Source organism: Sciurus carolinensis, chromosome 14, assembly GCF_902686445.1.
Source record: "Sciurus carolinensis chromosome 14, mSciCar1.2, whole genome shotgun sequence".
NCBI lineage: Eukaryota > Metazoa > Chordata > Mammalia > Rodentia > Sciuridae > Sciurus > Sciurus carolinensis.
The window spans coordinates 84,393,639-84,408,889 of record NC_062226.1 but is presented as its reverse complement, the minus strand read 5'-3'; the positions used below and the strand labels follow the sequence as shown (position 1 = coordinate 84,408,889).

General features: G+C 33.8%; 1 protein-coding gene across 6 annotated transcripts in view; it reads left to right on the top strand.

Annotated features, from left to right (window-relative positions):
* The window catches only part of Kif27 (kinesin family member 27), an 81,567-nt gene that overhangs the window by 39,798 nt on the left and 26,518 nt on the right, over window positions 1-15,251 (top strand). For all 6 annotated transcript variants that reach the window (XM_047525704.1, XM_047525703.1, XM_047525699.1 and 3 more), the window contains 3 exons: window positions 378-533; window positions 4,055-4,260; window positions 10,290-10,487. In XM_047525704.1, the coding sequence (XP_047381660.1) occupies window positions 378-533; window positions 4,055-4,260; window positions 10,290-10,487 (560 nt within the window). The remainder of the gene's footprint in view (window positions 1-377; window positions 534-4,054; window positions 4,261-10,289; window positions 10,488-15,251) is intronic.

The following is a 15,251-nucleotide window of genomic DNA, read 5'->3' as shown; positions in this document are numbered from 1 at the left end:
AATTTACTGTAAGCTAAAAGCTGAAGTCTCAATTCCTATGTATTTTCTTCCTCTCTTTCCCTTCCTTATTGTCCTCCCTTTGCTACTTCTATACTGCTTTTCTTTTAGTTAGTTAGTTTGTCTTGGTACTGGACATCTCCAGCCCTTTTTATTTTTAATTTGGATACAGGGTCTCACTTAACTGCCAAGAGCCTCACTAAGTTGCTAAGACTGGCCTCAAACCTGAGATCCTCCTGCCTCAGCCTCCCAAGTTACTGGAATTACAGTCGTGTACCACTGCACCTGGTTGTTCTTTTTTTCTTTAAAATCCTACTTCTGTTGAATATTTTGTGAAGCAGGTATTTTTGTTTCTCAATTTTGTTACTTTTATTTTAAAGATTTAAAGATCGAATATCTCCGGGAGAGTCAAGAATTGAATTTGCAAAAATTAAAGAATTCAGAACTCATACTTAATGAAGCTAAGCAAAAAATGAGAGAACTTACAATTAACATCAAGATGAAGGAAGATCTGATTAAAGAATTAATAAAAACAGGTAATAGTGTCCTATGAATCAGGTTATATGAGAGAGAAAACTTTTAAAATTGGTTTTGATGTGGTAACATTTACTTTAGTTTTTGAAACTCAGTGCTATGCACAATAGACTGGATTAGATATGACAAGGTGTGTTTTAGAGCCAGTATGTGGAGGTTAGTTATTAAACAAATTTTATTAGGTTGGGATTTTATCTATAAATTGTTCTAACTGGTATGAACTTTGTGTTATGCTGAAACTCTATGACTCTTAATATTTTTCCCATTAAAAAATTACTAAGCATCTAGGAATATATCTGAGATGTTTTTCTAGCATAATTTTAATAATGACTTGTTTTAAATTATTAGTTTTCATTGACTTTGTTTTTGTTTTTGTTTTGTACCAGAAATTGAACCCAGGATGACCTCAGCCCTTTTTTTTTTTTTTTTTTAAGTTGTAGATGGACAAAATACCTTTATTTATGTGGTGCTGAGAATCGAACCCAATGCCTCACACATGCTAGGCAAGTGCTTTACCACCAAGTCACAACCCCAGCCCCCCTTTTTTTATTTTGAGATGAGTTCTTGCCAAGTTGCTTCGGCTAACTTTGAACTTTGATCCTTCTGCCTCAGCCTCCCAGTTCACTGGGATTACAGGTTTGCACTTCTATACCTGGCTCAACTTAGTTCATTGTTTATGTTAATTTTTAACATTATATATTTTAGATGCTGATAACTTATTTCTCTAAAGATAATAAGGATTTGTTCTTGGGAGCTGTTCTCCTAGGTGAGCTAAGCTTTTAGCTCTTTGTCCTACATTCTGCTTGGTTGAGACATGTACCATATCCTCTCCTCATCCTCCACCAAATTAGGCTTGCCTTATAAAGGTCAATTCAGAATTTTTGTTTTTTCCTCTCAAAATACTAAAAGGCTCAACCTTGACTGCTTTGAAATTCAGTAAAAAATTAGAGGAATAAAAGACACTAGCATGTCTTTTCCCCAATTCTGTCCTCTTTCAGAGAACTAAAGGAGACATTATCTTCATTTTCTTCAAGCCCACAACTATAATCACACTCAAACTACATACATTATGATGAATTCCAAATCTGCTGTCAGAAAAAAAAAAATCTGCTTTCCCACTTGTTTTGTCTTCCCTTCAAGCTTGGTTTTTAACTGTTGATTCTCCTTTCTCAACCTCTTCTGCTTTGCCAAAGCGTTTCCCATCCTCATCCCTAGTGACCCATGTGTTAGGCATCATTTTAATTCTACCTATCCAGATGTTTTGATTTTGACAGTGGTCCTTCCTCACGGGCAGAATCAAATGTCAATTGACTCCTCTTAGGACTATCTAGGAGTTGATTAAGGGGTTGAATGGTTTCTCCATCTGTAGAATTTCAGGACAGTGTCTGTGAGAATATTTATCCCCTAGAATAAATTATTTCTTTCAGGGTTGTTATCTCACCATGGATCTCACTGAACAAGCATGCTTTTCTAGCCTGTATATGTATTCTTGTTGCTTTAAAACAGAGGACACCTAAGCGTACATAGAGTCTTCTTTTTTTTACTCATTAGGAGCAAGAACACTTTGGAGAAGCTGGGCCTGGTGGTACACGCCTGTAATCTAAGTGACTTGGGGAGGCTAAGGAAGGAGGATCACAAGTTTGAGGCCAGCCTCAGCAACTTAGTGAGACCCTTTCTCAAAATAAGAAATTTTAAAAGGACTGGGTATGTAGCTCAGTGTTAAGGTATCCTGAGTTCAAACTCTAATACCAAAGAACTGTTTAAGCTTTCTTAAAGATCCTCAGAGGGAGTGACTAGCAAAAGGATCACAGTGTGCTTACTTTTCAAACAGCAACTATTACAGCCAGCAATAACAACAGGACATGTATATTGTATGTCGTCAATTCTAATATACTTTTTTCCATATCTTAATATCTGAAATTAAGATGTGTCTTACAATCAAATCAGTGACATTTTAGCATTTTACTCTTGTGTAATTGGCACTGTATTTTTTTCTTGAAGGTTCGTAAAACATTCATCTGTTGAATAATTGATGAACAATCCAAGATTTGTTGAAATGCATTGTAGTTTTTTGTATTTATTTTCAGAGTTCCGGGTCTTAAACCCAGGGACTTACACATGGTATGCATATACTTTGCCACTGAGCTACACTCTCAGTCCCCAGTTGTATGTATTTCAGTCTGATATTCATAGTTGTAGAGTGAGAAGATAGTTCACTGTGTATCTAACAATTCCTTTTTATCAAAAATTATAAGATTTTTCATGAACTGAATTATAAGATTTTTTATATAAATTTATATATAATTTATATATATAAATCTTATAAATTATAAGATTTTTTTATGGCTCAGTGTAGAGCACTTGCCTAGCAAGTGTGAGGCACTTGGTTCGATTATCAGCAACACACATAAACAAATAAAATAAAGGTTCATCAACAACTAAAAAAGTATTTTAAAAAAGTAAGATTTTTCATGTAGCAGTGTAACAAATTGTATAATAGTATCATAAACTATCCCTGGTGATTATTTGTCCCCTGAACTCTAGACTCCTACTTCCTGTTTCCATTAATTTGTCAATTTAGTTCAGAGACAGTTTTCATTTCATTTCAGGAAAAATCAAAACCAGATGTTTAGAGCCAATAATTGGGCTTAGAATGAAAAAAATATATAGAATTTTCTATATCCTGTTTTTCTCTTATGTTTTAAATATTCACAAAGAAAGCATTTTGAAAGAATTCCTCTTTAACAAGTCAATATAATAAAAAAGGAGTGTGTCTGCTCTAGATTAAAAGATTATTTAAGAGTCTTAAGAATCAGCTGCATTATGGACCTTGTTTAGATTCTGATTAAAATACACCACTTATAACAGACATGTTGAGACAATTAGGGAAGTCTAAATATGGAATAGTGGATATTGTTAGATGTGATAATGACTTTATGGTTATATCTATATTTCATATAGATGCTTATTGAAGTATAAATGTGAGATGATATAACATCTGGGGTTTTATAATATTAAGCAGAGTATAACAAAAGAACATTTAGTTGAAGCAATTGTGACAGAATATTGATGACTCTTGAATCTGAGCAATGGGGATTCATTTTATTATTTGGATTTGTTTAAAAATTTTTTAAATGTTTTGAAAAATTAACGAAGACAGGTTGTGGGTATTAGGAAGCCAAAGGGTATGGAGCAAGAGGACAGAGTCACTTCAAATATCCTTTTAACTGGATATTGATGCCAGAAAAACTAGACTGCAAATTCAGAGGATCAGAAATGCCACACTAAAACACAGAACTAGTGAAAAGATTGAATAGCACCAGATGGGAACAGTCATTAAGGAACTAAGTGTTTAAGAGGCCAAATGGCAAACTGTGTTTAATAGGAGTGGGTGGGGACAGCTGGGTTTTTAATGCTATGCTTAAATGGTAACTCTGCCCAGCTGGAGTTTTAGAATAGATATTTTTGTGTTTTTATGTTTTTTATGAAATTTATAATTGTTATTACTGTTATTATGGTGAAGGTAACGATGCCAAGTCTGTAAGCAAACAGTATTCTCTGAAAGTAACAAAACTAGAGCATGAAGCAGAACAGGCAAAAGTGGAACTAACCGAAACACAAAAGCAGCTACAGGAACTGGAAAACAAGGATCTTTCTGATGTTGCTTTGAAGGTAAAATTACAGAAAGAGTTCCGTAAAAAGATGGATGCAGCAAAGCTGAGAGTCCAGGTAACTTAGAAACTTTTTAAAGTCTTCTTTGCTTAAATAAGAAATTTTTCCTTATTTAAGGATCCTGCTTTTGGAGATTCTTTTATGATGTTAGAAGAGAAGTAAGATATTCAGTTTTTACCAGTAAGAGAAACTGGATGACAATGTTCTTTTCCAGGGTGCTGGTTGATTTCCATATTTGAAAATCTGAGTAGTTTTTTATTTATTCACTTAAGAACTATACTATTTTGATCTTGGTATCAAAAAACCACATGGAGAGAAAAGATAACCACAGAAATAGTATCCTTTTCTGAAGGACAAAGGATTAAATAATGGTTAAAAAGGCATCAGGTACTTCATGGACACTCAACAAACGGGAACTATTTAAATTATAATTGAGTGGTTTAAGAAAGGTTAATAACTTTGGATTCTACAATTCAACCTTAAATTTTCTTATGTCTGAAATTTAGCTATATCTTTAAAAATGGCTACAGTTAAACCTTTCATTCTAGGACTGAAGATGTAACCCAGTGGTAGAGGACTTGACAAATATGTGTAAGGCCTGGATTCTAACCCTAGCACCCCCAACCCCCAAAAAAGAGAGAAATACCTTATTACAGAGAGATTTTGTTTAAGGAAGCCATTTCAGGTTCTTTGAAGATAGTCCTTGTTAGTCTGGTCAAAATGAATTTTATAGAATGCTTCCTCCAGTTCTTTTTTTTTTTTTAATTTATTTTTATTGTAAACAAATGGGATACATCTTGTTTCTCTATACATGAAGTCGAGGCATACCATTTGTGTAATCATACATTTACATAGGGTAATAGTTTTTTTTGTTTTGTTTTGTTTTGTTTTTTTGCGGTGCTGGGGATTGAACCTAGGGCCTTGTGCATGCAAAGGAAGCACTGTACCAACTGAGCTATATCCCCAGCCCAGGTAATAGTTTTGATTCATTCTGTTATGTTTTTCCTTCCCCCCACCCCTCCCACCCCTCTTTTCCCTCTATACAGTCCCACCTTTCTCCATTCTTGCCCCCCTCACATCCCACATTATGTGGGATGTTCTGCTTATCAGTGAGATCATTCATCCTTTTGTTTTTTGAGATTGGCTTATCTCACTTAGCATGATATTCTCCAATTTCATCCATTTGCCTGCAAGTGCCATAATTTTATTATTCTTTATAGCTGAGTAATGTTCCATTGTGTGTATATATATATATATATATATATATATATATATATATATATATATACCATAGTTTCTTTATCCATTCATCAATTGAAGGACATCTAGGTTGGTTCCACAATCTGGCTATTGTGAACTGAGCAGCTATGAACATAATGTGGCTTTATCTCTGTAGTACGCTGATTTTAAGTCCTTTGGGTATAGGCTAAGGAGTGGGATAGCTGGGTCAAATAGTGGTTCCATTCCAAATTTTCTAAGGAATCTCCACACTGCTTTCCAGAGTGACTGCACTAATTTGCAACCCCACCAGCAATGTATGAGTGTACCTTTTTCCCCACATCCTCTCCAACACCTATTATTGCTTGTATTCTTGATAATCACCATTCTCATTGGGGTGAGATGGAATCTTAGGGTGGTTTTGATTTGCATTTCTCTTATTACTGGAGATGTTGAACATTTTTTCATTTATCTGTTCATTGCTTGTAGATCTTCTTCTGTGAAGTGTCTGTTCATTTCCTTAGCCCATTTGTTGATTGGGTTATTTGTATTCTTGGTGTCGAGTTTTTAGAGACATATGAATTACCTAAACTGAACCAGGAGGACATACACAATTTAAATAGATCAATTTCAAGTAATGAAATAGAAGAAATCATCAAAAGCCTACCAATAAAGAAAAGTCCAGGACCAGATGGGTTCTCAGCCGAGTTCTACAAAACCTTTAAAGAAATGCTCATTCCAATACTTCTCAAAGTATTCCATGAAATAGAAGAGGAGGGAACCCTCCTAAACTCATTCTATGAAGTCAATATCACCCTGATACCTAAACCAGACAGAGACACATCGAGGAAAGAAAATTTCAGACCAATATTCTTAATGAATATTGATGAAAAAATAACAAAATCTTAGCAGATCGCATATAAAAATATATTAAAAAGATAGTGCACCACGATCAAGTGGGTTTTATCCCAGGGATGCAAGGCTGGTTCAACATCTGGTAATCAATAAATGTAATTCACCATATCAATAGACTTAAAGTCAAGAATCACATGATTATTTCGATAGATGCAGAAAAAGCATTTGATAATATACAGCATCCCTTCATGCTCAAAACACTAGAAAAAATAGGGATAGTGGGAACATTCCTTAACATTGTAAAAGACATCTATGCTAAGCTCATGGCCAATATCATTCTAAATGGTGAAAAACTGAAAGCATTCCCCCTAAAAATTGGAACAAGGCAGGGATGCCCTCTTTCACCACTTCTATTCAACATTGTCCTTGAAACTCTAGCCAGAGAAATTAGACAGACCAAAGAAATTAAAGGGATACGAATAGGAAAAGAAGATCTCAAATTATTCCTATTTGCTGATGACGTAATTATATAACGATGAAATGAACCAGGAAATTCCACCTCCAGTTCTTTTTATATCACAATATATTGCCTTCATATTGTAGAAACATGCATATTGTTTCCATTGTAGGTAGAGTTGAAGAGTAATTAACCTAGTCAGAGCATTTTTATTATTGTGGGAGGGGAACTGCCACTGTTATTTTCTTTTCAACAAGATGTCTACTACACATCTCCAATGTACCAAGTTCAGGTGGGGATGCAGAGGTCACTGAACCAGAGTCCCTCCTGCTATGGTTTCCAATGCAACCTCAAACATATGAATATCTCTACCCATATAGACTGTTAAGTTAGTATCACATTAAAATAATATGATTTGAATGTTTGAATTTCTTAAAAAAGGGCTAGTGGTTGTGCATACCAGCTTCCATTTTCCTTCAAAACATTTATTTCAACTTAAGGAAATTTAGAGCCTTATAATGAATTTTTTCATTTTTGTTTTTCTTTTTCTTTTTGGTACTGGGGAATGAACCTAGGAGTGCCCTACCACTGAGCTATATCCCCAGCCCCTTTTTTATTTTTTATTTTGAGACCAAGTCTCACTAAGTTATTTAGGGCCTCAGCCTCCCAAGTTGATGGGATTACAGGTATATGCCACTACAGCCAGCCTTTTCCATTTCTTGCTCCTTTAAATTAGGGCCATGATATTGAACAAAGTACTCATTTTAATAAGACATTAGTAGAAAAAAAAAACAATTAAAATTTTTTCTTTGTGTTTATTATGAAATTTTATTTATAATTTTACAGATTTATATCCTAGCTTCCATTCTGATTACAGTTCTTAGTATTACTAATAACGAGAATTATTATTTTTCTAAAGCAGTTATGTTTACCATACACATTTGCAGTTTAAGTATTGCTAGTGGATTTAACAAAGATGATTTTTATATTTTCTAATCTCACATAACTAAAATGGTTGAGATTAAAAGACTAAAGATTATTATTAGGGCTTGTGAATTATCATATCTATTTCTCCTTTTTCTTTCTGCATATCTTTTTCTGCTAAGGGTACTAATACCGAAAAGAAGAGAAAGTTGCAGAACTTAACTTTAGAAGAAACATCTAATATAGCAAAGGACTGAAACAAATATGTAGTTTTAGAAATTTTGTTCCTTTGACATATGCATGCAGGGCTGATGAGGATAAGGATGATGAAAATGATGCTGAATGATGAGGAAGATGACCTTTACTATTTGTTGAGTGTCTCTAAGGGTCGTACATGTACCAGATGTCTATATGTGTTGTTTAATAATTATTTAATCCTTTTAAGTGGATATTTTTACCTTCTTTACAACTGAGGAAATTAAGTTTTAGAAAGGTTAAATAATTTACTCAGTCACATAGTGGTGATAACAATACAAATTTTCAGCACTCTAATGTGCCATTTTAAAATATTGACATACTAACATTTTTATTGGTATAATGCAGTTGTTTCCATTTTTAAAACTTAAAAAATTTTAAATTTATAAATATCTACATTTTTATTCTTTTGTATTCTGATATATGTAAAGTTATATGTAGCATTAATAATTTAATGCTAATAAATGTGCCCTTTTGAATAGCTATACAAAAAACATGGCAACTGTATCTGACTTTTAAATAAGTTTATCAGGATGTCCACTGTTATTTTCAATACTTATGAAAAAAATAAACAAAAATGGTATTATAATGCACTAGAATTGCAGTTACTGTTGATGGTAAGTGACAAAGCCAGTGTCCAATTCCAAGCATGGGAAATTGCAGCGGCCTGTGATCTGCAAAGCAGTGGTATCTGCAGATGTTAGTTTTTGGTCTGCAATGACATAAGGTTCATGATGCATCTCCTCCTCAAAAATGTTTTGTATGAAAACATCAACTCAGTCTTTAACAGTGTGCTTAGTAGAAGTACAGACAATAATCTGTGAGCTAGTACTTGTCCACCAACCACATTTTGAGTAGTACTGTTCTAAGCTGCAGTATCTCTGTGACTACTTAGTTTAATTGAAACAAAATTTGCTTATGTTAACTACTATTGCTAAAATAAAGAAAATAATTGTGGTCTGCATAATTTACAAATGATCTCCCCTTAACTTTTTATGTCACTTAGGAAATAGTGCAATGCTAAAACACATAATACAAGTGTAATTGTCTTTTCATTGCTCTAACCAAAATACCTCACAATAACAGAAAAAGTGAAAAAATTTATTTTGGCTTATGACTTCAGAGGTTCAGTTTTTTGGCTCCATTGCTCTGGGCCCGAAGGTGATGGCAGAAGGGTGGCTTTGCTCTACTCCTGCTGACCAGGAAGCAGAGAGAGAAAGGGGAAGGAAGAACCAGGGAAGATTAACACATTCAGGGTATACCCTCTTCTAGCCGACACCCCATCTGCCTACAGTTATCCCCCAGGTAGCCCATTCAAATTAGGATGGACTGATTAATTCTCATTATCTTATCAGTTGATCTCTAAACATTCCTGCATTGATGCAGGAGCTTTGGTCTGGGGGACGGACGACACCTTATATGTAAACCATAACAGTAATATATGTTCATTTGTTTGATCAGAATTAAATCGTAATCCCGATTGTAATCCTGGTGTTTTTATATTAGTAGTGTAAACACTTTGAAAAAGTTAGCAAAAATTTAATGCTAACTGTAGATAATTTTAGTTAGATGTTAAAAATAGTAGTTATGGACTGGGGTTATGGCTCAGTGGTAGAGCACTTGCCTAGTTTGTGTGAGGCATTGGGTTCAATTCTCAGCACCACATATAAATAAATGAATATAATAAAGATCTGTCAACATCTAAAAAAATTTTTTAAAAATCGTTGTGATGGTCATTTGTAGGAAAAATGTTATCAGTTCTAATATTCATTCAGGGATTAATAATTTAGGCTAATGCTGAATATAAAAATAAGAGCACAGTGGAACACCATGCAAAAAGAACAAAGACCTCAAAGATAAATAGAAAAAAAGGGAGATGGAGAATAGTCTATGTAGTTTACACACAAAACTATTTGTACACATATGTGTAAATTATTTCTGGAAGAATATTAAATTAACTAGTAATTTTGTAGCAGGGAGCAGGAAAGTAGGTGAGGGGTCTGAGACAAGAGAGAATCTTTTAAAATATAAATTCAGTTTTAATTTTTACGATGTACATATATTTTTTAAATTAAAATTCTTATTAATAAGGTTAATAAAATTATTGTTAATAAAAAAGAAAGGTCCCTTTTGCTTTGGTGGTCAGCATCAGGAAGTCTCATCATTCTTTAATTGTTAATATATCTTATGAAAATTATGATGATTTCCTCAATTGCAAATTTAGAATTGTAGAAGAGTAAACAATTGTGAACCTACCAAAAATAAATGAAAATCTAGGCAAAATGGCTGCCATTACTAGTGAATGAAAAGATTTAAGTTTTGTTGAGGAATGTGAGAGATGTACTTTTTCATTTTGAAATATTCTGTATTATCCCAGATCTTACAGAAGAAGCAACAGGACAGTAAGAAATTGGCATCACTGACAATCCAAAATGAGAAACGTGCTAATGAACTAGAACAGAATGTAGATCACATGAAATATCAAAAGGTACAGCTGCAAAAAAGACTTCGAGAAGAAAATGAAAAAAAGAAGCAACTGGATGCAGAAATTAAGCGGGATCAACAAAAAATCAAAGTAATATTGTCATACATTCCTGCTAAGTGTAATATGAAATGTTAAACGGCTCAGAGCTAACGAAGCCAAGGTCTTGATTCAGTTGGCTTGTGAAGTGTCTATCCTTGACCTGCCCTTCACTGCTGTCCTTATTCACTTTAAAGCTTTGTTCATCTACATAGTAAAACCTATTTATTGAATTCTGAGTACTGTCTTGAAGGCTTTGACTTCACAAAAGAAGGTACAGTGACAAAATTTCTCTTAGTAGGATCTTTAGTTGAGGCTGTCAAAACCATAAATTTATAAAGCTTTCTAAGTAATATCATTTGAATAAGATTTCGCATTTTCAGTGCTTTGACATGTATTTGCATTGTCCATGTGGCTACGTGGAAAAAAGTACCAGGTAAAATGGTACCATTTCATTCATAGTGAGCAAAAGAGTGGTCAGACCTGTATGCCCAGTAGTTCCATAGAATGGATAACTTGGGGTGTTAACCTGGGCTCTGGAGTCAGATTAGCATCAGGTTCAAATCCCAGCTCTCTCAGTCCCTGGCTGAGGGCTTTATTGAGAAAATCACTCACCCTCTCTGAGTCTTTTAATCTTATCTAAAATGGCCTTAATCATGCTTGACTTACAGGGCTTTTTTGAAAAAGATAATGATCATCATCATCATCATAACAACAAACACTTACCTAGCACTGTGTGTTACACACTATTCTGTTGAAATAGTGAACAGAATCTAAGGCTTAAAATATAATTGGAGATTTCTTAGATTTTTTAAAAATTAAGACTTTAATTTTTTTAGAGCAGTTTTAGATTCTCAGTAAAATTGAGAGGAAGATTTCCCCTGACTCCATACATGTATAACCTTCCCCATTAGCAACACTCCTCATATTTGTTAGATTTTTAAGATTGGATATATCCTATTTTCATGCCATAAAAAAAGTCACAAAATCTACTTATGGAAGGAAACTTAAAGAACATTTACTTATTCCTTTTTAAAAAGCAACTTTATTGAGACATAATTCATATGCCATACATTATTAGTTTTTATAAGCTTTGGTAAAATATATATAACATAAATTTATCATTTTAAATGTACAATTCATTGGCATTAATTATATTCACAATGTTGTGCAGCCATCACCTTACCTTTTTCCAAAACTTTTCATCACCTCAAAGAGAGATTCTGTAACCATTTAGCAATAACCCCCCATACTTGTCTTTCTCCAGCCCCTGAAAACTTGTACTTTTTGTCTCTGTGAATTTGCTCTTTCTAGATCAGTGTAATCATATACTATATGTACGTCTCTATCTGGCTTATTTCACTTAGTGTGTTTTTATTCCATGTTGTAGCATGTATCAGAACTTCATTTCTTTTTATGGTCAAATAATATTCCTTTGCAAAGCTAGGTACAGTGGTGCACGCCTATAGTCCCAGCTACTCAGGAGACTGAGGAGGCAGGAGGATATCTTGAGCTCAAGAGTTTGAAGTCAGCCTGGGCAACATAAAAAAATTTAAAAGTTAATTATGTGGATATACCACATTTTGTTCATCCATTAATACATCAATGGACACATTGTATTGTTTCTACCTTTTGGCTATTATGAATAATGCTACTATGAACATTGTTATACACATAACTGAGCACCTGCTTTCAGTTTCTGGATAGATACCTAGGAGTAGAATTTCTGGATCATATGGAAACCCTGTGTTTAGCTATTTGGCAAACTGCCAGTGATTTTCCACAGCAGCAGCAGCATTTTACATTCCCACCAGCAATATATGAATGTTCTGAATTCTCCCTATTGTCACCAACACTTATTTTCTTTCATTTTTTTTCTATAGTCATCCAACTATGAATGAAGTAGTTATTTTACTGTGATTTTGATTTATACTTTCCTAATGACTAGTAATGTAGAGCATCTTTTCTTTGGTTGTTGGCCATCTATTTATCTTCTTTAGAGAAATGTCTGCTCATATCTTTAGTCTACTTTTTAATTGGGCTGTTTGCCTTTGTTGTTAAGTTGTAGGAATTCTTATATTCTGGACATTAAATCCTGTTAGATACATCATTTCCAAATATTTTTCCCATTCTTTTTAATTTTAATTTATTATTTATTTATTTATATTTTTATAGAATGCATTTTGATTCATTGTACACAAATGGGGTACAACTTTTAATTTCTATGGGTGTACATAATGTAGATTCACACCATTCCTGTAATCATACATATACATAGGGTAATAATATCTGTCTCAGTCCACTATCTTCTTTTTATATTCTATAGGTTGGGGTTAAACTTTTTTTTTGGCATTACTTGAATGTGGGGCACTTCACTACTGAGCTCTATCCCCAGCCCTTTTATCTTTTTCCTTTTTTCCTTTGAGACAGGGTCTCACTAAATTGCCCAAGTTGACCTTGAATTTACAATTCTCCTGCCTCAGTCTCCCAAATTGCCGGGATTACAGGTGTGTGCCACTGTACCCAGCTCACTGTGCTTGTGTTTTTGGTGTCATATCTAAGAATTCCTTGCCAAATTCAAGATCATGGAGATTTACTCCTACATTTTCTTCTAAGAGTTTTATGACTAACTTGATAATGAGGTTGTTTATCTACTTTGGGTCAGTTTTTGTATATGGTATGAAGTAGGGGTTCATTTTTTTGCATGTGGAACTCCAGTTGTACCAGTACCATCTGGTGAAGACACTATATTTTCCCTTTCAAATGGTCCCTACACACTCATCAAAAATAAGTTTACTTGGGAAATGGGAAGATGTTGGTAGAGTACAAAGTTCTAGTTATCTAGTTATCTAGGTTAAGTCAAGATATTTAACATTAGCTTGATATGCCTGTGGTTAAAAATACTAACCAATGTATATTTTACACTGAAAATTTGCAGAGTACATTTCAGGTGCTCTCATAACAAAAAAGCAAAACTGTAAATATGTGGGGAGATGGATTTGTTAATTAGATTGCCTCCAGTAATCATTTCACTATGTATATGTGTACATCATGTTGTATACCCTGTGTACAGTTGTCAGTTAAACTCTGAAAACTCTCAATTTTTATTTTTTAAAAATCAATTGGCCATAGATATATGCTTTCTAAACTCTCAGTAGTATTCCATTGGTCCATATTTCTGTGCTCATACTAGTACCAAACTATTTTGCTTATTACTAAAGCTTTATAGTAAGTTTTGAAATTGAGAAGTAAGTCCTCAATCTTTGCTCTTCTTTTTTAAATGTTTATTTTTTTAGTTGTAGATAGACATAATACCTTTATTTTATTTATCTTTATGTGGTGCTCAGAATTGAACCCAGTGCCTCGCACATGCTAGGCAAGCGCTCTATCACTGAGCTACTACTACCCTAGCCCCCCATCTTTGCTCTTCTTTTTCAAGATATTTTGAGTCCTCTTCAATTTCATATGAATTTGAGGGTCAGTTTTTTCCATTTCTGCAACAAAGGCTATTGGAATTTTGATAGAAATTGCATTAGATCTCTAGATTGCTCTGAGTAGTATTGGTATCTTGACAATATCAAGTCTTCCTATGTAGGAGTATGGATGTCTTTCCATTTATTTAGGTCTTTAAAAAATTTTAGCAATGTCTTATAATTTTTATATACTAATCTTTTAACTCATTGGCTAAATTTTCCCAGATATTGAATTCTTTTAGATGATATTAAAAATGAAGTTGTTTTAAATGTCCTTTAATCATTCTTTTTAACAACTATAACAACAGATAATATTTATTGAGTATTTATATTCAGACAATACAAATGTGCTTTTTTAAAATTCTTTTTTGTCTTATATTTGCAACTTTTCCTTTTCTCCTGTTTTGTCTTTAACATCTTAGATTTTTGTCATCCTAAAATCATCCTTCTTTGTGTTTTTGCCTCAAGTATTTTCTCTCTCATCTACCATTCATAACCAAACTTCTTAGATAAGTTGAGTGCATTTGTTTCTGTTTCTTTTATTCCCATTCTCTTATGCTGTCCAGTCTGGTTCTGGCCCTATTATCCACTTTAAAACTCTTGAGAAGTTCACTAATAAAATTCTTATTTTTTTAATACATTAAAATTGTTCTGGGTGTGGTGGCACATGACTGCAATCTCAGCAGCTCAGGTGACTGAGGCAGGAGGATCACATGTTCAAGGCCAGCTTCAGCAAATTAGTGAGGCCTTAAGCAACTTAGACCCTGTCTCAAAATAAAAAGCAAAAGGACTAGGGTTGTAGCTCAGAGGGAAGCGCCCCTGGGTTCAGTCCCCAGTACCACAAAAAGTATTAAAATTTTAAAATTGATACTTGATAATTGTACACATTTATGGGGTACAGTGTGATATTTAAGTATAAATCCCTTATCTTAACACTCAGTTCCATCCAGTACAGTTTTCACCACTCCCTCCGTCTTAAAATATTTTCTCCCCCTTGTGACATTTTATTCTCCTTATTTTTGCTTCTTACTTACTACTTGTTCTTTGTCTTGGCTAGCTCATCCTATTCCATCAATAGGATGCCTATGTCCTCTTATCTTCTGTGCTCTGACTTCATCTTTTTCCATGGCTACAGTTAAACTCTGACAACTCTCAATTCAAATCTTAATCCCAGCTCTATCCTTTGAGCTCCAGATTCATATATCCAATCATCAGCATCTTCACTAAGTTGTTTTATAGAGGAATAAATAATTTTCCTTATCACCTCACTGTTCCCCTTCCCTGCCCCCTTCATGGGGATACACTGTAGCTCTTTAATATGCTTTTCGTTATATATAATCCATTC